This window comes from Rhipicephalus microplus, chromosome X (genome assembly GCF_043290135.1).
Source record: "Rhipicephalus microplus isolate Deutch F79 chromosome X, USDA_Rmic, whole genome shotgun sequence".
Classification (NCBI taxonomy): domain Eukaryota; kingdom Metazoa; phylum Arthropoda; class Arachnida; order Ixodida; family Ixodidae; genus Rhipicephalus; species Rhipicephalus microplus.
Genome location: NC_134710.1, coordinates 43367898 through 43392305, shown reverse-complemented (window position 1 = coordinate 43392305; position 24408 = coordinate 43367898). Strand labels below are relative to the sequence as shown.

Below are 24408 nucleotides of genomic sequence, written 5' to 3'. Positions count from 1 at the left end.
ATTATCAAATTTTCCTATTAAACATACAGTCGACTCCCGGTAATTCGAAGTCGCTTAATTGGAAGTTTCGGTTAATTAGAAATTGGCAAGTGGTCCCATCAGTTTTGCATGCAATCGTATAGAAAAAAATGCTCGATAATTCGAAGTTAAAAACCCATAATATTGGTTAATTAGAAGTTTTTTCAATCGACAGTCTCGTCGCGACTGTAATTTTACAGTAAAATGGCGAACTTTTCATATGCCAAAACATCTGCCGGACCGCGCTGGTGTCTTCGCCATCACTACTGTCCGCAGCGCCACAGATCTTGAAGTGGCAATCATTTTAACGCTGGTGAATCGCATCGGCGGCATCGACTGACTCTTTAGTTGACTTTTGTCGAGACTCGAGTGTGTCACCGCGTCACCCGCGCGCTGGGTTGATTCCACACGTGTTTCCGCGCTTCTGATTTTGAGTGTTGTGGTGGTGACGTACGTTTGATAATGGCAACTCGTGGCCCTTACCGAACGCTAGACCTAGCGACGAAAGTCGAAGTCTTGAAGGAAGTTGACCAGGGAGGCACCGCCAAACAAGACATTGCAAGAAAGTATGGCATTAAGCCTAACACGCTGTCGACTTTGATTAAGAATAAGCGCTCAATATAGGATGCCTTTGAAAGTGAAAAATTCAAGACATCGCGGAAGCGGATGCGCACCGGCGCCTACCCCGAGTTGGAGGAAGCACTGCTGATTTGGATCAGAGAGGCACGAAACAACAAACTTCCTCTCAGTGGTGAAGTCGTCACAGCAAAAGCGTCATCGCTTGCTGAAATGTTGGGCATCAACGACTTCGCTGCTTCGAATGGGTGGCTTACGCGTTTCAAACATCGCCACGACTTGATTTTTAAAAGCGTGTGTGGGGAGAAGGCGTCAGTCGATGAGGAAACGTGCCTGACATGGAAAGCGGGCAAGCTTCGCGAGTACCTCGAAGAATACCAGCCGGCAGACATTTTTAATGCAGACGAGACTCCGCTTTTTTATCGGCTGCTACCGGACAAGACCCTGACATTTAAAGACGACGACTGTTCTGGAGGCAAAAGAAGCAAAGAGAGAGTGTCAGTGCTAGTCGCGGCGAACATGACTGGCACAGAACGGTGTCGCCTGCTTGTGATCGGGAAGGCTGCCAAGCCTAGGTGCTTTAAAGGCGTGAAGACGCTTCCTGTGGATTATGCCTCGAACAGAAAGGCGTGGATGACATCCGATATATTTAAGGACTGGATCACCAAACTCGACCGCAAGTTCGCGCAATCAAGCCGTAAGGTGTTGTTCCTTGTGGACCAATGTAGTGCCCACATGAACGTACCTGCCTTGAGTGCCATCTGTCTTGTGAACCTGCCTGCAAACACGACGTCCGTGTTGCAGCCCATGGACCAGGGCATAATAAAAAATGTGAAGGTATTGTATAGGCAGCATCTCGTCGAGCGCATGCTTTTGTGCATGGACAACTCGTCGCAATACGAGGTGAGTTTGCTTAGTGCCATCAACATGCTAGCGCGAGCTTGGACCCGCGTGAAAGAAGAAACCATCGCCAATTGTTTCCGGGCCTGTGGTTTCATGAAAAACTCGGGGGATGCTTCTCCTTGTGCGCCAGTGGAAGTGCAAACAAATGAGCTCGACGACGGTAGCTTTCGCGCCGCTCTCGGTGACGTCCGTTTTGACGAGTATGTCGCTGTGGACAGCAACGTTGAAACATGCGGTCCACTAACGGACAGCAAAATCGTGCAGATGGTTCGGCCCCATGACTGCATTCCTGAAAATGACGATGATGACGACGACATCGGAAATGAGCATCCACCGAGGGCAGCCGATGTAGCTGCGGGTCTTGCTCTTGCGCAGCGGTTTTTTGTTGGAGAACACAACGCCGAAGAAGCACATCGACACGTGTATTCCTTACAAAACTTGCTAGCCGCAGCCAGATTCGGCAAGCAGAAGAAGATGACAGACTATTTTTCCTCAAAACTGTCGCGCTTTTAAACTAATAAAAGTGCCGTTTTTAGTGCTTTTTGCTTAATTCAAAGTTCGTTTAATTCGAAGTTTTTTGCGGTTCCCGTGAACTTCGTATTAACAAGAGTCGACTGTATTTATTGGCACTCAATATAATCCTTTATCATTACGATGTAGAGGAAACATTTTACAGTGTCAGTGACTTATTTAATGCAGTGTCTTCTGTGTTTGTATTTAGCTGCTTTGTGCTTATGTTACTCATTGCTAACAGGTTTGCCCTGCAGTCTGTTCATTATGAGTCCTCCCTCGGTATGGCTTGTATAATGCACTTTTGTAACATTGCTATTATTATTATTATTATCCACAATAATGGTGCATACAACTAGGCATGGCTGAATATTGAAGCCCTTCAACTATTTGAACAAATATTACAGTATTCCAATTCACTATGACAACTTTAAAGTATCTCAAATGAATGGACAAATAATTGATCGCTTGTACCCCATTGAAAAGGTGGTTTCACCTCAGTGTGGGCCTATTATGCCATGAAATGACCTATCCAGGCAAAGTCCTCACTGCCACATCGCACAGCAGGGTTAATGTACATAGTACCTGAACCTCAATTCATTATTTTTTTATTTGAGACGTGTTTTATACCGGCCTATGTTTGCAAAATATGTGATAAGTATAAAATCTTAGAGAAACATATTTCACAGCTTATATTTTGCACCTTATTTTTCTTCAAATACTGCCACCATTTTGCTTCCACTTCCACCAAAAAGTGACGTTCGCACATGCCCAGTTCCAATTAAAATATTGTGCTAGTTAGTTGGCTAGCAAAAAAAAAAAGGACATTTATTTTTTTGCGTAATACGGGATATTATAACCCGCTCAAACTGAAATATTTCATATGAAATCATTCCACCAGACCACCTTTGATTCCAACTTTAACCTTATTATTCACCCAATCTTATATAGTACAACTATTTCATAATCTGTTTTGAGCACAATATATCTGAGATTAAGTAGATGCAAAGCTCTTGCATTTTAGGTGCAAATGAACCCAACAGCTGATACATCTGAATGATAATGAAGTATGAAATTTGGTCCCAACCTTGTTGTCTTTATGGCCAGTCATGGTACGCCACATCGCTTGTTTCATATCTTTCATGTCAAACCTTTTGAATGAAAACTGGAACTTTGGTATCTGAAATATCAGAAAAGATATAGTAAGCTCAATAAGGTTGATGGCTGGGCTAGATGGTGATTAATCATTTTACCGCAAAATTTAGTAGCGCTGTTGTTAGTGTGGCTGTGTGCCACTATTTGATGACACCACAGTGGTTTTTCATGATGGAAACCAACTAACCAGGGAAATAGTTGAATTATTTCACATTAACAAAAGAAAAGACTGCTGCCTTAGCAAATCATTGGTTTCATTAGGTCATTGGGAAGCCACCTTCTTGGAAGGGCTTTAATTGAAAGAACGTAGGATTATACATCTGTAACACAGGTTCTTGTTGCTGATTTCAGTGTTCAGCACGTGTGAGGGTACTTGAATGTATTGCAACTTACCCTGAACTATATTATATATTTTCATGGTTTTTTTTAATGTATAGGCTACGCATGCTTCGTTTCTTATTGCCCAAGTTTTCATGGTTTCATGGGTAAAAAAGCATGTATTTTTAAGTTCTATTCTGCACGTGTCGCAATTATTTTATTGTTAAGTGCTCAAAAATTTGATATTGGATAAGTTTTCAGTGTCTGTTAGTTAATATCTGTGTCGCTGGGGGTCAGCGTGGGTGCATATAGTATATGAAGTATTTTTCTGTAATAAATTTAGTTGCGAGTGTAGCAAGTGTCGTGCCCTTCTTATCCCATTGCCGATGTTAAAAACTTCGCTACTAAGCCTTATGGTAAAATGACCTAGTAAGCAATTATGTCTCATAGTAAATTACAAACATGAAGCCAAAGTGGTAACTCTACGAACATTTCATTTTGTCAGCTCAAAATGCAGAAAGAAAGCAGAAACTTGAACAAAGAAACCCATCATCAGACAACAAATGTATCAGATTACAAATGGGGTAGCCAATATTCTAGTTGACATTCAAGGCCACTCACCTGGTCTGACAATTTTGAGCTGACCAGCGCAATGCTTACATGGGGCATTCCCGATCACGTCTGACACAATTTGCAATGCTACGCCCCGCGGAAATGGGTCAAATTTCAAGATGAATGCTTTTTGCCCTCCCTTTCGCGGGCGTGCGCACAGAGAATGAGGGCATGACGTAGACGTAGGAATTGCCGTACGTAGACAGTAATGCTCCAACGTTGGTCCTCTACGTAGACGACTGTGCTCCGAAGTCGCCAACAGTAGCACGCGACGGGACGAAAATTATTTCACACGACATGTGTAGCTTGTGTAACTTGTTTCTTGAATAGATGAGTAAAACTTGAAGTAAATAAAAAGGGAATGAGCGTGTCTTCCAATTTTCCCCCTGTGAATCGCAATGATATGAAGGGTTGATGTGCTTGCGTTTCGCATGTGTTCACGTTTCTGCGGTTATCGCATCGTGTAGATGCCAGCCCCGGAGACGAGATAATGGTCTGATGTGTTAGAGCCCTCAATATGCTCATTTATTGTAGCATGTCTAAGCCAGGGTTTCAAAAGGACCACACACCAAGGCATCCATCCCAGAGAAACAGATAGTAGACCATAAAGTAACGCTGCTCGTGTCCTCAGGGGTGGGGCTTGCTCAGAGACGTCATGTGCACATGACCATTTGCTCGGATCCCGGAGAGGACAAGGAAGAGATTTGGCTTGCGAAGGCTGGGCGGGGTGAGCGGCAAGGGTTTCGAGCTCGCCCTCCCTCATCAGCGTTTCATATCACATCAAAATATTGGTTTTCTCAGCTCGTAATAAACTGATTGAAAAGCTTTTGGTGGCATAATGCTCATCTTCGAACACACAACTGCCAGCATCTAACGAGAACTTGTTATAGGGCCTGGTGAGTGGCCCTTGAAGGGGAGATGAAAGTCTAAAAACGCAAGTTTCTTTCCAAAAATGCTTATTTTTCGTTTTTATTAGCTTTCCCAAGTTTGGTCTTTGTACTTTCCCAACATAAAAACTGAAGATTGTAATTAAGCTCAAAGAATGTTAAAATTGCTTTTAAAGAGCACACCGTGGCTTGGGAATCCGCGTTATGCAAAGCATGTACAGAGAAGGTGACCGTGTTATAATTTTCTTATTTAGTTACACATGTTATGAAATCACGCTAAGTATATGTACAAATGTTGCACGTCTAGACACATGTTGAATAGTTGCAGATGCTTACATAATCAGTTGTTTGTGCTTGCACAACGATGCCAACAGGAACATGAGTATCAAGAACACCAAAAGTGATAAGCTAATATGAAGCACTGGTGCAAGTGAAAATGATAGCCCTGGACACTGCTACATAAAGAAACTTCAGTGAATGTCCCCTAACAACAATTAACTTTAGCCCGACGTGACGGTTGTATGACAGAAGTACATATGCAATGTTTATAAAATTGGATAGCCAGCACTGCAACTACAAATGACGTTTCACAGACATTACGACCCATCTGAAAAGTAGTTCCGAGACCTGGCGTGGCTCTGTGGTAGAATACTTGATTGCCAAGCAGAATGCTGGGGTTTGATTTCTGCTCAGACCATGATATTTATCGTACATGTTCGTTAGCTCAGCACTGCCTATGTCAGCTTTTTCTTAACACTAACGCGTTCAAATTACACATGAGTGTTTTCGCAGTTATTGGGTAGATACTAAGTTTCAATCACTTGTGTGGCACATACCCAGCCGTGGGTATGTGCCAAGGTGCCACTTGACTAGCCCGTCATATTTGTCAAACCATCTTACCTTTCCCGGTACAAACTAAGGCAGACAGGCAGGCAGGCAGGCAGGCAGGCAGGTAGGCAGTCAGGCCGGCGAGCAGACGGGCACGCAGGCAGATTGATAGAAACACAGACACATAGATACGTAAATAGATGCCAAAAGTGCTTGCTGTACACAAAGACATGCATCACAATTAAAATGACAGTGTACAAACCTTTGGCTGATAGGGAACTGCAGGTTTGAATTGAGGTGCTGGGGCTGGTGCTGGTGCTGGTGCTGGCGGTGGTGGTAGTGGTGGCAAAGGTTCCACAGGAACAGATGGACCAGCATCACCAACATTGTCCACAAGCATGTTGGAATCCTCATGGATCTGGCAAAAGAGAGAGACATAGATGGCTAAACTATTAAAACAATGCAATACAAAGCCACCCAAGACGTTGGCATGCTATGACAAACTAAAGCAAACCGACAGCTCATACTCGGGGAAGCTTTTCTGATAGTTATGATTATCACATGGTATGCAATAGCATATCACTGTTCCCTCCCCTGTCCCCAAAAGTGTTATTCATTTTGACAGCCACTGAAAGACTAAAATGTTGTCTCAAAGGACCGCGGATCAATCCACACACATCCTGCTATAACGCATCCTGCTATAAACGGCCCAGTCAAACTTTGATGTCAAGCATGGCAAGGAGGGTTTCGAAGTGGAGCTCAAGGTTACCATTTTCTCAAGTGCACTTTCTTTGAACAGAGATTCGTCCTCACTCTCTTCAGTGGGCAGGGGTGCCTCCTGCTTGACTTCGAACCACAGATGATGTGCTATTGGCCAATTGCCAATAAAAATAAAGGGGGGCGTTTAGATCACATGCGCTTCTTGCCACGGTGTGCCGCCATGTGCTAGTGGGCTAACATAGTATGCAAACATTACGCAGTAACCACACTGGCACACACAAATCACAGTGACGGAGAGCAATCAGGTTCCATCTTGAGTTCAAAGCCATTACGTGTGCAACACGAGCTCAAGGCCATTACGTGTGCTGAATAAACTTCCTTCTAGCTTGCAATCATTCTCTATGTAGCTCCTAGCATGCTCGTCGGGACAAGAAACTCCAATAATGATGTCATTCAATTATTAACTGAACATGGAGCTATGTCGTCCGTTTTCTGAGGAGATTAATTTTGAAAGCAAATATATTTATTCTTTTATGCCGATTTCAAAAGTACCCTTTTTTCTTCTTATGAAAACAATTACTGAGACAGATATTAATTACTATTGTTTGGAGAGACAAAGGATAATAATGAGTTGCACAGAAAGTAATATTTAATGCATGAGCAAAAAGCAGAATGAACAGGTATTTAAATACTGCAAGCACTTTTCAAATTTACCATTAATAAGCAATTTAGCAGCCCATTGATATTCATCGTTTAAAGAACAAATACTAACAATCAAAAACAAAGGCATGTTAAAAATATAGAGGAAAGAACCTGCCCGAAGCGATTCAGGCTTGCTGCATTTCGCTTTACAAAATGAAAATTTTACAGATTTAGTTATATTAGATGTTGAGAAATTGATGCACCAAACAAGCAGGGTAATTAATAAGAACTTGTTTTCAGAAAATGCAATAAAAGAAAGAACAGGAAAAGCTAATTTTGAGCCACATTTACCAGAAGATACAGAAATATTTTTTAAAGATGGTTAGTAGCCACCAGAGACACAACATGCATGCCTCCTGCATAGCCCACTTCTTGTACCTTTTCTCTATGAAAATATAGCTTGTCTTGGCTATTTCAATTGCTCTTGGGGCTGAAATACCCATCCATGATGTGAGAAACTTGGTCAGCACTTATGGCAATGCTTGTACATTACAAAAATAGTATAGTATTCAGAAAATTGATGTTTTTCATTGATTTTTTTTTTTTACCTCTCCGACTACTGTACCTCCTTAAGGCAGAGGTAAAGACCGGTGCAAGCGCAAAGAAAACAGCTAAATGTATAACATACGTCAGGAGGAAGGCCGCCAACAGAACTGGCACGACCACAATCCTTTGCAACAGCTTTAATGGGGGGTATTTCAAGCTCTGGAATCTGGAAAAGACACAGTACATTACCAAGTGAAATTAAACTGTTCAACTTGAGGATGCAAAATAATGAAAACTGACAAGACCATAAGGGTAGAAAAAAAAAAAAAACTCACTTGACTTATTCACTAAAATATAGACACAACAGGTGTTTTTCTAGACAATGTTTTCATAATGCCTATGACAGCACAATTATGCTGCTTGAATAGGTGGGTGATGGGTCAAAATGCACACGTGACTATTTATTGCACTAATGAGAGTAACTTTGGTGTTTCAGAGTTGGAAAAATACAAGTCCAAAGCAGACAATAATGCTTTAGAAGCTGTGAAGGTTTCCATAAAGGGCAGATGTGAGTCGAAAAATGAAAGTTTTTTTTTTTTTACAAAATTACACATATTTTAGTTTTTTTTTTTGCTTTCCCAAGTTGAGTTTCTCTACTTTCCTGACAAAAAAAACCTGAAGATTGTAATTAAACTCATAGTAGGCTAAAATCGCTTTTGAAGAGCACAAAGTGATTACTAAAAAACAAAGAAGTGTGCATTGTCTCGAGTCCTATGGAAGTTGTCACCTGGTTGCTTGCCATTGCACTTCGCATGAGGGGCTCACTAAAGCCACATGCTCAAAAATTAACCATGATTGCCAATCTCTCATGATGGAGGCAATCATTTTAAAAAACATACTTTTGCCACATAGATGGGCTTTCACTTATATCTTTAAAATGAGTTTTTTCTGAAGATCCACTTTTGGGTAACATCTTGAGTTCGGACACTGTGTTTGTCGCACTTCTGATAACCCGATCGAGATGAATTTTTGGCTACATAATTAAAAGATGTGAAGGGAGCAAGTATCTCCTTTAAACCATGATATTGCCTGTATAATTATAGCTAACCTAAGGTAAGCAGTAAGTATGGGCTGAGGATTCTAAGAATTTTCACATCACAAATTTTTTGTTCCATTAAAATGTCTTTACACATTTTCTTTACAGTTATTTGTATTCTACAATTAATGTAGAGCAATATGAGATATGAATGGCTCAGAACCATGAAAGCTTAGTGGCATCAAAAGTTGGTTCAAAACAAACTATACTTTACAGATTGTCATGGCACAAAACGAAAGCTGTTCAACTTACTATGAAACTAATGACATATTTGAAAGCAGCATAAAAGTCTATATGTACGACCAAAATTTCGTTGCTCTAGACTTCAGATTAACGCAATTTTATTTTTTATTTGCATCTCCTCTTAAATGAAAGAAAACTATCGTTCACATGTAGCATACAGTTACTCAGAGTCATCTAAACCTGAGTACTTAAAAAAATATCTACATTCAATCCTTTTTGTATAATGCGCTCACTAAATTTTCAGAACACAGATAGGGCAGATTTCATGAGCGCTCCAAGTTCCTTGATGTCTTTTCTTTTGCATACAATACAATGAAGTATGATTTAAAATTCCAGTAAAACACCCCATAAGCCTACGAAGTGAAACAAATGATCTTACACACACACACAAAAAAAACATGGAAAGATTTTTCACTCTACAATAGAAATTGCACAAACTACACATTACAAAACAATTAAAACAACAATGTCGGTGAGTTAGTAACCCAGTTTGTGACACTAAGCAGCACAAATTGCAAAAAAACATATATAATCCGACGACACTTCTTCCATTAGACAGATTTAACACAGCTAGAGCAGAATTACTTTGCCCGCAGGATCACTTTTCCAAACCATTTATAACGTAAGTCTCCAGAGTCGTGAATATAATTGAAGCAACTTATTACAAAGGCAGCACATGTGCGAAAAATCCTGAGTGAGCAGCCACACAGACCTGGGTGTTGAGCATCCATTTAAATTTGCAGATGTTGAAAGCTTAAATGTGGAGTGCCCGCATTGCTGATAAAATTAACACAGAAAAAGACAACCGCTAACAAAAGAAAGTGCAAGCACGGATAGTCAGCCCTAAATTCCTCAGACCGCCCCGATTATGCCAGCTTCTTTGTGAAACCACACTTCACAGTAACCATGTCAAACAGCAACAAAAATGCCGCACATTGCATGACACCTCTTCCAATTTTCCACGTGCGCATTGTGCCGAAAATGGCAAACCGCTATTTCATAGGTGCACATGCCATCCATTCCCTTGCCTTGGTTGACTATGCAATTCCTTCTTTTCTAAATAAGCTGGAAGTCAGCACAGTACAGCTTTGAAGAAACTTGCTTAGCTCAGTCATCAGTATATAACACTGTTGTCCTTCACATGTGAGTGCTAAGCACGTGCTGGGGCGGCCACTTCTAGATCGGGCTCGCAATCTACCATTAAAAGGGATGTTTACGCTTGGAGACTGACTGCATTTTTGCACAATGTCACGGTTCCCGTTTTTTTTTTTTTTTTTTGTTGTAGGCATTGACCTTGTGTACCGGCGTCTGCGCACTACTGTAGTACGTCTAAATTCATTTATTTCTTAATGCATGGTACTCTTGGATGCTAAAAAATAAGAAAAAAAATCCAATTTTCTTGGGCAATGAACTAAAATAACTGTGCACACTAATTCACATTTTCTTATTCAGTTTTCCATGAAAACAACACAAGACATTAGGTAAGCTTACTCAGGAAAGCTACGTTGCTGATAGTGCTTTAGTGCACTTGTTCTTACTTTAATAACCATATAAAAAAGTAGCTGTTGAACACACAGCTTTCTTTGATTGATTTTCTGCATGACAGTGAAGCAACATAGATTCGATTATTTGATGGGACAAAAGTATATATACTTTTTAAGCAAATAATGTCCGCTCCTTCCATCAGCCCATAACAACCTCACAAAAGCGCTCAATACAATGTGAAAAAAAATATGACATTTTGCGTGAAATTGTATGACATATTAGTGAGGCACACGCCTAGATTAATTTGGACAATCTGGATTCTTTGAAATGAACTGAAATATAAGGGCACAAGTATGCACACGTTTGCATAAATTGCGCCTAATGTTCAAATTGCACACAGAGACTCAAGTTTAATCACCTCCGTGTCATTCAATTTACTGTTCCTTATAAAAAAAATTAAAGAATCCAAGAGTCAGAATTTACAAGACAGAAATATTTCCCTGTAGTGGAACCAGAACCGTATGATAAAAGGTTATCTTAAGCACAAACAAAGCTCACCACATAACGGATAAGCAACAGTGCCACTGTTAACAATGCAAAACTTTGTTTATCACTGAGTCGATAAAACACTTCATTCACACAATATTTAATACTCTTCATATTTGGGACGGCGCCAAGTGCACGTTATGCTGCGTTTCAACTACAAAGCAGCAACTACACCAAAATGATCCTTGCGAGCGAAGGGTACGACGACGATACACAGCACTCGCGCCAAGTGCACGAACTGATTTTATTGCAGTGCATATACAGCGTAGTAAGGACAAATATGTTTGTAGATCATGCTAAGCAAGCATACAAGCAGTTAAACTTGCACCTACAGAGCGGGACAAACAATCCTTTGAGGATGGGCGCAGGGGCAATCCGCATAAGGCGCACTTTAGCCAGTGACCACCAGGCAGCAACTCCGCCCGATTTCGGGGCGAATAGCGCCATCGACTGACAGCTAAATAAAACATGTTCACTTTTGGAGTCGTCCATCGGCAAAGAAAACTAGTTTTGACCGGCAGACATTTGCTGCTAAATCATGCACTCTTTCTGCTGTGGCAACCGGTGATGCCTGCAGAGAGCCTTCTGCTGCAAACAAATAGAGAGGGTGGTGCGAGCACAGTTCAAACGTCGAAGCTCTCTCTCGGCTTAACGAGTAGTGCTTCACCTAAACTATAACTATATAGGTGAAAGAAATGCATATAGGGAAAGAAATGCATTCAGGCTGTGATTAGCTTTCTTATCAGGGCAGAATCCCAATAACCTGAAAAGTACTGGTCTGTCAGTGAAGAAAGTGCTCTGTGTTTTAGTATATTCGTATTTGATGCCCTAACGTCATGCACAGGCTCAACAGAAGAATAGCGCAAGTGACCGGTTGCCAGAGCACCAAGATAGGACCACGGGATGCTGTACTTTTCCTGAGAGCACCGATATCGAGAGGGCCAAGCACATTCCATTTTCCAAAGCAGAAGTTGTCGGCTGAAAGCACTCCAACAAGCAGTTTGGATAATGTCTGCATAGCCACATTCGCCAATAAGCAATGAACAAGAGTTTATTTAAGATGTGGCTTTTCAGATGGGCCAACAGAGAGATGGGCTGCTATGTGACAACCACCCTTCCTTTGCTATCTCGCTATCAGCATGCATGTGAACAACAACACTGCATGTCGGAATTATGTGGCTCCAGTCACTGTTCACTCGTACTAATCTTTTTCCATTGAGACTGTATGACCATGATGGCTGTGATGACTGCACAGGAGATGTCCCGTAACAAACATGAAGCGAAAAAACTTTTATGATGTTATAAAAAAGTTTCTGTGTCTGTAATGCAAAAGGCGCAAGCACATGGAGCACATTTTTCACGAGCATAGAGGGAGCATAATTTAATAGCACTTGTCCATCGTGTCCACCGGCCATAACTCTATTTTGTTTGCCAATAGATAACATCATAAGAAGACGTGTTTTCTTAAGCTGTCAGTTGATGGAAGCGTAGAAAGCTGCCGCGGAGCGCAGGCTATGTGCTCACATGTTCCCTTTCATAAAGAACGACAGTGGACATTACATTCTTGAATGCCAAAACAGCAATGAACCTCAGAAGGATAAACAGTAGCTACATATGAACACAGTACTTGCCTCGCGGTCATCAAGTAAAAGCAGGGTAGATAGATTAACATCCTCCCCCATCTCACTCAATGCCAACGTATGTTTGGACTTGGACCACGAATTAAGTGTAGCCTTGTCCAGAACAGGCTGCCTCTTCAGGCGCACGAAGTTAGTGTAGTCAGGGCGCACGTTCGAAAAGTCTAGATGGGGCGCAACCTTTTCAGCCTTCTTTCGCCCTCTTACTGGTCCTGTAGTCTTCACTGCACACAAATAAAAACATTATATCAGATACACAAATAACAATATCTAGGGTTTAACATCTCAAAACCACAATAAGATAATGAAAGACACCTAGTGGAGGACTCCAAAAATTCTGACCACCTGGGTTTTTTTAATGTGCGCCTAAATCCAAGCATTTTCGCCTCCATCATGTCACATGCACTAAGGCATGATATATGTCCTCACAGAGTTTTCAAGATTATATAGTACCGCTTGTAATCGGCAAAGACCGGAACTTTATGCAAAATGGCAAATTTTTAGGCAAATTTTTTCCTCGAGTCCGTTTTGAGCCTATTTAATATATACACACGAACTAAAGAATGGGAAACTTTTTGAGCTTATAAGCACCTATTTCAGGGTTCGTGATTGACTGATTGATATGTGGGGTTTAATGTCCCAAAACCACCATATGATTATGAGAGACGCCGTAGTGGAGGGCTTCGGAAATTTTGAACACCTGGGGTTCATTAACGTGCACCCAAATCTGAGCACACGGGCCTACAACATTTCTGCTTCCACCAGAAATGCAGCCGCCGCAGCCAGGATTTGATCCTGCGACCTGCGGGCCAGCAGCCGAGTACCTTAGCCACTAGACCACCGCGGCGGGGCTTTTTTTTTTTAACATGTACTGTAACATTATCAGATTGAAACATATAGAAAGCTTAGTTACGGCTCAAGCTTTACTCTGAAGAGGCTGCATGCCACGACCATTCACAGAACAACGTACCTGGTGCTACTAATGATTGGTGTTTGACATCCTGAAACCACGATACGATTATGAGAGACGCCGTAGTAGAGGGCTCCAGAAATTTCAACCATCTGGTGTACCTTAGCATGCAATGAAATCGCATAGTACACGGGCCTCTACCATTTCGCCTCCATGGAAATGCAACCGCCATGGTCGGGATCGAACCTGCGAGTTTCGGGTCAGCAGCCAAGCACCCTAGCCCCTATTCCACCCAGACGGACAACGTCCTTGGAACAATATATTATTCTTACCTACTGAATGGTGCTATATGCAGAGGTGGTTCCTTTGAAATTTTAAGGGCACAGGGTAAGGCTAAATGTAAAGAAAAACATATATGTCCTTTTTTTTTGAAATTTGGGGAAAGGATTGCTTTCAAAAGCAAGCAGCGAGTGCGCACGCACCCTAAGACAGGCCTCTCATATGCACTCTGCATTTATGATCTACTTTTAACAAAAAAACTTGGTGTACAAAAGCCCATTATACTAAGGGTTGCCGCACAACGTGTTGTCCTCTTTCCCTTCCATTCCTCGCCTTCTGTTTGCCTCTCTTCCAGCACTTTCGTGCTTGCACTTTAACTCTTATCACAATGGAATTTAACCAACTAGCTCAAACAGCCGTTATTCTTCAATGTACTAAAACCAAAATGCTTTTCTAGAGTCAGCTGCATATACGAAATTGCCGTGTAACTTCTAAGGCAATCCAAATATGCTGTGCGCCTTTTTATTTGCCCTTGTTAATCGAAGCGCATCTGTTCAAACTTTGAGTGCCTAGCTTCAGTATACCTTGTGCCTGTCCTGCCTGTCCGCAAGTTGAGACACTAAGGATAAAAAGACCTATAGAAAGTTTAAATACCATGGCAACCAATACAGTTCTCTTTTAAATGTAAATGCTGGAGACATATGGAGGTCTTCATCATTGACCTTCTCAGCCTTCTCAACATCCTTTCAGTGGAATTGCGTGCAAACTGCACAGTGAAATTGTTGAGCTCATGGGAATTGCGTCACAGAGTCCTTGCAGTCTTCGTTTAGACTTCAGAGTCTTACAGTATTGCAACATTGAATGTTGTTCATTTGTTTAAAGATGATAGTATCGCACAAGCCAAAATTCTGAAATAATTAGGATTGAAGCATGACTGAAATACAGTCAATTTGCCGGAAGAAGTTGACCATAATCGACAATACATTGCAGATAGAGCTGCATGACAGCTCACAAAAGAAGCAAGGCACGCAATAGGAGAGGCTCAAAAGTGAAAAAAGTTACTTTGGCAAGGATTAACAAGCCTGTAGCTATAAAGTAAAATAGCTGAACGGTGTTAGTGCCAAAGTATGTTAGCTCTTCAACTGGTTTCTAACTTTTATACTCTATGATATGAAAACCAGGTTTTTTATCACTTAGGTACCATTATTCTTTATTTATTCAAAGATAAATTATTATTTTTTCTTGTAGTCTGCATAAATGTATACAACTACTATACCAGAATTGAAGTTATGCACTCTACAATTTTTGCGTTACTAATTTTCAATAATGCAATTTTGCTCATAGCTTAGGTACTAGTGGTAAAAAAATTCACCAAAATTCTAATATCAGTCAGATATAAATATAAATCTATCGCAGTTAAGCAGTTAAAAGAAGGGGAAATTTGGAACAAAGTTATATCTGAATTATGTTGAAACTTCTTTTAGTCCCTAAGAAGACGGTACCCTAAAATGCATCGAATGTAGAGGACTTTCCCTGTGCCGTTACGGTTAATGAGTCAGATAGCATTTATCATCACTTCACACCTTTCTCATTCCGCCTTCTGGCACAATCGCCTCATTCCTTTTGATTATTCGATGACTTATGCAACCGATAACACTAATCTCCTCGCATCTTCGCCACCAGGCCTCCACACACCAACCTTGCTTCTTTAAATACATTTCTTTTTTCCTTGCTTGTAGGAAAATGATCTTTCACATAAATATTGCAAATGCTTTTTTCTAAACACAACACAGTTTTGAAGTATCTGTGCAAACTAGCAAACTCACGAAAGCGCATCAGACTCCGCAAACTTTTCTTATTTGGGACGTCTTTGCAATTTTTTCAAATTTTTTCCTTTTTTGAAAACAACATAAAAAGCTTGGATATACATAGTTCACAGCACTTCATATTAAAACCAGCAGAAAAAATATTTGTCACACCTGTAGTAGTTTGCCTTAAATTCTGCTGTGAAATTCAAAAATATTGCAGTGAGCAAAAGCAAGACACCCATAGCCACCTTCAAATATTTTTTTGGTGCACTAAAAAGCATTTTCAGCTAAAAAAAAAATTTCGGCTTCTTGCACTTTGAATTTCCCACATAACATACAAAAATCACAGACAAAACGAAAATGTTGACAGGACATGCATGCTCAATATGTCATAGAATCACCCAACAGTCAAAGTGAAACTGTGCGTTTTGAAGCAGTTTGACCAGCTAAACGCTAAGTGGTCTTCTAAGGCCTGCATGCACTTCTAAGGCATTTACTAGGTACGTAGAAGAGAGCTAGTGTACAGTGACATGCGCACTAGCACTTTTGGAAACGAGGATAAGGATCAGCAAGTACTGCTGTAATGGACTCTGTAAAAGACAAGTCACTGAATCGGGCACACAGTGTTTGAAATAGAACGTGCGCAGTACACCGGGTGCTGCCTCACATAAACATAGGAAAAAACAACGGATTAAGTAGATGAATGTCAATCAAAAGTTACTTTTTGTTGTGTTCATTGAGACATAAGTATACTTTTTTTATTTACTGTAAATGAAACAACCCATAGAAGTATTACAGAGGATATTTTCCTGATGATGAAATCAGCCAATGCCCATGCTAGTCCAACAAGCTGCATAATTTGACATGGCGAGAGCAAGCAATTTTTGGTTGTCTCGGAAACAAAAATGTATATTCCCTACTGCATTCAGTTTCAGTGTAATAATATTTGGCCGAGACGTTCACACGGATCCTTGAAAACAGGTCAGCGAGGTTTTCCGGGTCTGCCCTCGGCCCTGCCGAGACGGACACTCCAGCCATCGGGACTCAATACTGCCCCAGTTGAAGTCATGCATGGCCCGTCAACATAAAATTTCAAATCCAAGATGGTTGTGTTGTTTCATTGGCCTGAATAGACAGGTACTTCTAGCGCTTTATTAGGGGCAAACATAGCCCTGAACATATTTCAATACGGTTCTGAGTAAGTGCCAGTGCCTGTTCGGGTCGGTAGCATCTCCCGATATAATCATCAATGTAATGCTTACAGCAGCTTCTTGAACTGCCTGTGCTTGATATAACATTCCGCAGGTACGGTATTCTTGAGGTCATAGACAAGCTTGTAGGATGTACACAGCGCCACATAAACTAGCCGATGACAGGGGCTGTTATCTCTCCCCTTCCTCGCTAGGCTGTTCTCTATGCGGTTCTGGCTGCTTTTAATAGTGACGTGTTCAGTGGCATGAGACAGAAATTTGTTGTTGTTTCTGAATGGCAACAAACTATTGAACGTGAAGTTGGTGCTAGGCGAGCTGGCTGCCATGTGTCATGGTAAGTGTCCTAGAGAGACATTTTAGCAGAAGAACATGTCTGGGGTATTGCACCTGGCTAATATCACAGCATTTGCATCGTTTGAATGCTCCACTCAGGTGGGGGCCCCGGATTCAAACGCATATGGTACTATTACAGCACTCTACCACAGTGGAGCCCTAGTTTCAGCGGATTATTGAAGTGAAGCCAAAATTGCTAATTAATGACACTAGCAATAACTGCATTACATTAGAGTACTTGCAATTTAACTTCATGATATATACATATATATATATATATATATATATATACATATATACATATATATATATATATATATATATATATATATATATATATATATATATATATATACATACATATATATATACATACATATATATATACACATATATATATATCAGACAATGACCCTCTGATTTAAGCACAAAAGGCACAAATAAAAATTAGGCTGTCAGTGGTCCTTCCAATCGTCCAGCAAGAGCCACTATCATAATAAAAACAACAGAAATTGTGGACCATACAAAAGTACAACCACAAAATGAGACTTTTTGACAAGATTAAATTAACCAAGAAATTGAATCCTTGGATATCAAATAAGCTGAAGTAAAAGATAGTACTATGCGCACAACACTGGGCAAAGGCAGCACCTTTTGCTTTCCGTAGACGCCACTGTTCTGGTCCATGTGGTACACAGGAAAATTTGTTTGTGAAATAAGAGTAGTCTTGACGTACTGGAGCAATGTACTTGACAAGGTCTGATATGCCATCCCTGGGAGAAAGAGAAATATGTCCCTTATGATATAAACGAAAGGCTTGTATGCGCATTTTCATTATCCGGCAATCAAGTTCTTCAGCAACCATTTTTAATTTTTTACATTGACATTGGCAAACACAAACTCAGTATGTGAGCAAACACATACTTGATCAAGTCCTCGGGCCGCTCTGGACAGGGATCTTCAAAAACATGACCACACTGATCATCCTTGTCATTGCTGTTGCCTACATATGGCAGACTTGGCCCTTGCTCTTCTGTAACTGCAACACTGGCGTTCGGGCAGTGGAAGCCGTATGATGTGTCCATCAATCCCGGGAACTAGAATAAAAAAAAATAGGAGGAGGTGCAAGCCTATTAAGAAAAACATTAGAACAAAATCATTGTCTAGAAAACACACTTGAAAACTAGCAAACTTTCTACCATCATATCGGCCAGCCTCTTGCAGTCAAGATTTTTATTCTCACCTGTTTAGTCAAGCAGTACAAAATGCATCGTGAATCTACCAGAACACAAATACGGTGCTTACAAGAATTAACTGTAAACTTCGTAAAACTGCAGTAACATTTTGACCTGCCTTAGCTTCAGTGAAAATAAAAAAGAGACAAGAAAGTTGTGATTATTCTTGCACTCACACTTGATATGGCTTGTGTTTTACAAACACTAAAATATAGGTACAAAAGCTAGAAATCAAAGCAGCTCATTTCGTATCAGGTACAAAACACAACAGTGTGAGCCATCACATTATGTACAGATTGGCCTGGGCACTTCAAAACATACACACGATCTATTTTGATTTTGCTTTTTGAGCTGATGTGCTCATTACAAACCGCAATACCACACGCACGCACGCGCGCGCGCACACACACACACACACACACACACACACACACACACACACACACACACACACACACACACACACACACATTGTGAGGAACCGGTTTATTCAGCCAGGCTTGAGCTAAATCACACTGGTGATGATATTTACAGATGATGAAGATGTACAAGTGATGATGATATCTAAAGAGAATGAAGAGTCATTCGCTTGTCGCGCTCACACTAATTCCCCCCGCGCGGTGAAAGCGGCCGCCTGGTCGCTTGACAGTATTATGAAATGCGTCGCGCATAAGGCTTTAAACGAAATACATGCACTATCTCTGTTCCTCGGCAACGATGATCAGAATTAGCTTAAAAGGAGAAATGCGGCAATTGACAGGAGATGTCTCTTCGACCACCGTGTACGGCCCAATGAAGCGACTGATGAATTTGTCGCATAAACCGGGGACGCGTAGTGGAGTCCATAGAAGAACTTCGTCACCAGGGGAAAAACTCCCAACACTGCGAGACGAGTCGTAGCAAGATTTTCGAGTGTCTTGAGAGAGGCCGGTGTTAACACGGGCCTGGTGACGGCAGTGTGCGAGATGAGATCAAAATTCTTCAGAGAAAGGAGCCGTCGAGGGTGCAGGGGTCGAAAGGAAAGAGACATCGAGAGCGAAACTCGGCGAGTAACCATGGACAAGAAAAAATGGAGAAAAGCCGGTAGTGCGTTGAGCAGCCGTATTATAGGCGAATGTCACGAAGGGTAGAATTGCATCCCAGTTCGTGCGGTTGGGGTGAATGTACATGGCGTTCATGTCCGATAAGGTCCGATGAAACTGTTCAGTCAGTCCGTTGGTCTGCGGGTGGTAGCTAGAAGTGGTCTTGTGAACAGTGTTCGAGGCACGCAAAACTTGCTTGACAATGGAAGAGAGAAAGACTGCCACGATCATTCAGGAGAATCCGTGGAGCTCCATGACGCAAAAAAATGTGGCAAAGAAAGAAATCATCGACCTCAGTGGCAGTCCCAAATGATATAGAAGCTGTTTCTGCGTAGCGGGTAAGGTGCTCAACGGCCGTCACAATCCAGCGATTTTCATTGGATAATATAGAAAGAGGGCCATACAAGTCAATTCCAACGGCTTCAAAAGGCGAGGCGAGACATGGAAGAGGTTGCATTAAGCCAGCCGGAGCAGTTGTTGGTCGTTTTCGCTGTTGGCAATGGACACACGAGACAACGTACTTAGCAACGGCTGAAGAGAGGCCAGGCCAAAAACAACGACTTCGTATTTTTTCGCAAGTCTTGTGATAGCCAAGATGAGCGGCAGTTGGATCATCATAAAAGGCTTCCAGAACTTTACGTTGCAGAGAGCGTGGGATGACGGGTACCCACTTGTTGCCATCGATGTTGTAAATGTAGTGGTATAAAGCACCACTGACAAGCATAAATTGTTCAAGTTGACGACGGAGTCTGGCGTTTGGAGGAGTGGTAGAGCCGGTCATGCGGTCAACAATGGTGCGGCAGTATGGGTCGACACGTGAAGCAAGGACGGATAGGGTGGCAGGTGATGAACTCAGCGCTGCGATTGGAGAGGTGCTGTCGTTTTGGAGTGTCGATGATGAGTGGCTTCCGCTGGGCAAAGGACAGCGCGATAGAGCATCAGCATCTTGATGCTTCTTCCCAGATCTGTAGGAGACATCGAAATCATACTCCTGCAACCGAAGCATCCAGCGACCAAGGCGACCCGATAAGTTTTTCAGCGATGAAAGCCAGCATACGGTGTTATGGTCGGTAACGACGGTAAAATGACGGCCGTGAAGATATGGTCGGAATCTTTGCACTGCCCAAACAACAGCAAGGCAATCCTGCCTGGTGATAGTGTAGTTCTTTTCTGGTGCGACTTGCATAAGCAACAACACGTTCGCGTGAGTTTTTGTCACGCTGCAAGAGTACCGCACCTAGATCATGACTACTTGCGTCGGTGTGAAGGATGGTGGGTGCGGTGGAATCGAAGTGGCACAGTACCAGATCCAACGTGAGGGCTTGCTTCAATGCCCTGAAAGCCCATTCGGACCAAATAAAGGGGAGGTTCCTTGCAAGTAGTTAGTGGAGCGGAGACGCAAGTTCCTGGAAGCCACGTATTAAGCGACGGAAATAAGAAGACAACCCAAGAAAGCTGCGCAGGTCTTTTTGACAAAGTGGACGAGGAAAATAGAGGACGGCGGCAAGCTTCTCGGGGTCCAGCCAATTTCCTTCTTTGCTGACGAGGTGGCTGAGAACCAGGATTGTCTTGCTAGCAAAGGTACATTTCTTGGTGTTAAGCTGTAGACCGGCTTTTGCAAGGCATGTGAGGACTTCGTCAAGACGTAGATGCTGCGAGAACGTGGATGAAAACACTACTATGTCATCAAGACAGCACAGACACGTTTTCCATTTCAAACCACGCAATACACCGTTTATCATGCATTCGAAGGTGGCGGGAACATTACAGAGTCCAAAAGGCATCACATTAAACTCGTACAACCCATCTGGCGTTGAAAAAAACGGTCTTCTCTTCATCAGACTCCGACATTGGTATCTGCCAGAAGCCTGACCTAAGGTCGAGGGTAGAAAAATACTCCGCACCCTGTAATGAATCCGGTGCATCGTCGATCCGAGGGAGAGGATAAACATCCTTGCACGTTATTTTGTTTAGCGCACGGTAATCGACGCAGAAACGCACTGTCCCATCTTTCTTTTGAACAAACAACTGGGGATGACCAGGGACTCGAGGAAGGACGTATGATGTTGCGTCGTAGCATGTCTGAGAGGTTTTCCTCGATGATCTTGCGTTCTGCCTAAGACACGCGATATGGACGCCAATGTACATTACGAGAGCCGTCAGTCTGGATGCCGCTAGTAGTGGTGGTAGTCATGCTGAGGGCGGGCGAGTTCACATAAATTAGAGAACGGTGTCTATTCAACAGGGCGAGTAAATCTTCAGTTTGTTCAGGTGTTAAGTCAGTGCTTATGGTTGCCGACACTGGTGTGGAAGAGGCATTGAATGGCAGTGATTGTGACTTTGGGACATTGTTGTGGTTGTTGTTCGGAAGAGTAACAATTGCAACAGGCTCACTGTCGACCGCGCAAGATACTGTTGAGCCACAGGGGAGCAGTGCACACTCAGGCGTTTGATTTATGGCGGTTAGGTAGGTAGACCCATCGAAGAAGCGAATAAGCCCTGGTAAGACCACAATGCCCCTAAGTATGGTATGGCCATAAGGGAGAATTAGTACGTCACCATCCACAATTTCGGTGCAATTAACACTTGTAATTTCTTCGATTGATTGATATGTGGGGTTTAACGTCCCAAAACCACCATATGATTATGAGAGACGCCGTAGTGGAGGGCTCAGGAAATTTCGACCACCTGGGGTTCTTTAACGTGCACCCAAATCTGAGCACACGGGCCTACAACATTTCCGCCTCCATCGGAAATGCAGCCACCACAGCCGGGATTCGAACCCGCGACCTGCGAGTCAGCAGCCGAGTACCTTAGCCACTAGACCACCGCGGCGGGGCGCAATTTCTTCGATGTATGGCCGAAGTACATAATCTGACGTGGTGACAAGGCGGATGCGTTCATCGTGTTCAAGCGGAGAAGAGTCAGTGGCATTTAGATGCAGGAGATGCTGATGACAACATATGAAAGCGGACGCAGAAGACAAGAAATACCACCCCAGAATGAGAGCGTGGGTGCACTCACGAAATACCGCGAAAACGATGTGATGACGTAAGCCTTCCTTAGAGACACGAACGGTACACTGTGCAAGTGGATGAATGAGAGCGTTGGTCGCCGCACCGAGAGGCGGGCCGCCATAAGGCGTGGTGACTTTTCCAAGACGGGAACAAAAATCAGCACAAATAATTGAAACGGCAGCGCCAGTGTCTACAAGAGCCTCAACGCGTACAGCTTCAACAAACACTACTATCAAATTCGATGGCAGCTCTGGAGGAATTGTTAGCTGTCCGGTGGATGCAGTTTCCCCTCCTAAAACTGCATTGGGGAGTTTTCCACGTGGGCGTTCGTGGAATGGGAGGCGGGCCGCAGAGGCGTCACTGAACGGCGACCTGCGGCGAGACGTACGGAAATTCCCAGGCATGTCAGTACTGTAACTAGGAGACGGTGAACGGTAATAGGACAATCGGGAGGGTGGTCGGACGGAAGCTTCGATGTTCTTCAGGAGCGTAGCCACGTTGCTCGTCTTGTTGGCGCTTTTGACAAAACCGAGCGATATGTCCTCGGTAGCCGCAGTAGTAACAGATTGGTTGAGGTGGGCGCTGAGGTGCGTAGTAAGGCGGTGCATGCACTGGCGGTGACAACGAAGCCACAGGCGTATGGTCTGCTGGTGTAGGCACAGAAACGGTGGGTGCGGCAGAGAGCACGGCAACTTCGGCATACGTGCGCATCTGGCGCACGCAGGGACCGTTGGAACAAGTTGGACGCGATCTCTTCTTTAATCAGGTCTCGCAAGCTATCTTTTTCAGAAGGAAGAGTAACTTCGCAGCGCAGGAAGAGCAGCGCCCGTGAAGCTATTCACGAACGATGTCGCGAATAGGCGCACACAAGTCGGGGGGTGCAGGCAAACGAATGTCGGTGGCATCGTAGCAGAGGCGAAGAGACTGAAGCTCGTCAAGTCGCTGACAAATGGATATCACGTCCTGGGTGGTGGCAGGAATTTGCGTAGAGAGCGCGTTAAACGCGACGGTGTTAATGCTAATAATGTGGCGTATTTGGTCGTTATGAGACATGCCGGTGTTAACGCGCTTGCATAGTGCAAGGACATCCTCAATATAAAAGGTGTAAGATTCACCCAGCAGCTGCGTGCGTTCAGCGAGCTTCTTTGCTGCTTCAGTGCGAACTGTAGGGGCCCCAAATATTTGACGAATTCGCTGCTCGAAAGTGTCCCAGTCGGGAAGATCCGGGTGGTGGTTCCAGAACCAAGTTTTTGCAACATCAGACAAGTAAAATAGGACGCTGCGACTCTTCTGTGGATTGTCCCACCTGTTCAAATCGCTGACGATGTCATAGTTCTTGATCCAGTCTTTGACATCATCGCCTCGGAGACCAGAAAACACAGGTGGATCATGCAGGCGAATGTTGGTGGGCCAAGCGATTTCGATTTGTGGAGTTTAACGTCCCAAAACCACCATATAATTATGAGAGACGTTGTAGTGGAGGGCTCCGGAAATTTCGACCACCTGGGGTTCTTTAATGTGCACCCAAATCTGAGCACACGGGCCTACAACATTTCCGCCTCCATCGGAAATGCAGCCGCCGCAGCCGGGATTTGAACCCGCGACATGCGGGTCAGCAGCCGAGTACCTTAGCCACTAGACCACCGCGGCGGGGCTGTTGGGCGGAGCGGGTGGCGGTGGCTGCAGTACGACGGCGACGTTGGATGGGCCAATGTTTTCTTGGGCCGCCATGGCTGGGAGTTGTATGCAACGACTCGAGCGGAGCTCCAGCGAGAACGGACAAGAGGACTTGAGGGAACGAAAAGCACTGT

General features: G+C 43.1%; 1 protein-coding gene across 2 annotated transcripts in view; it reads right to left on the bottom strand.

The window, feature by feature from the left end:
- Positions 1-24408, bottom strand: part of LOC119175875 (condensin complex subunit 2) — a 93997-nt gene that overhangs the window by 11150 nt on the left and 58439 nt on the right. The window contains exons 10-16 of one of the 2 annotated variants that reach the window (XM_075876343.1): positions 18188-18360; positions 17915-18036; positions 12717-12946; positions 7858-7941; positions 6070-6225; positions 5880-5894; positions 3095-3187 (exon numbers count right to left, since the gene is read on the bottom strand). In XM_075876343.1, the coding sequence (XP_075732458.1) occupies positions 3095-3187; positions 5880-5894; positions 6070-6225; positions 7858-7941; positions 12717-12946; positions 17915-18036; positions 18188-18360 (873 nt within the window). The remainder of the gene's footprint in view (positions 1-3094; positions 3188-5879; positions 5895-6069; positions 6226-7857; positions 7942-12716; positions 12947-17914; positions 18037-18187; positions 18361-24408) is intronic. The other variant, XM_075876344.1, reaches the window with a different exon arrangement.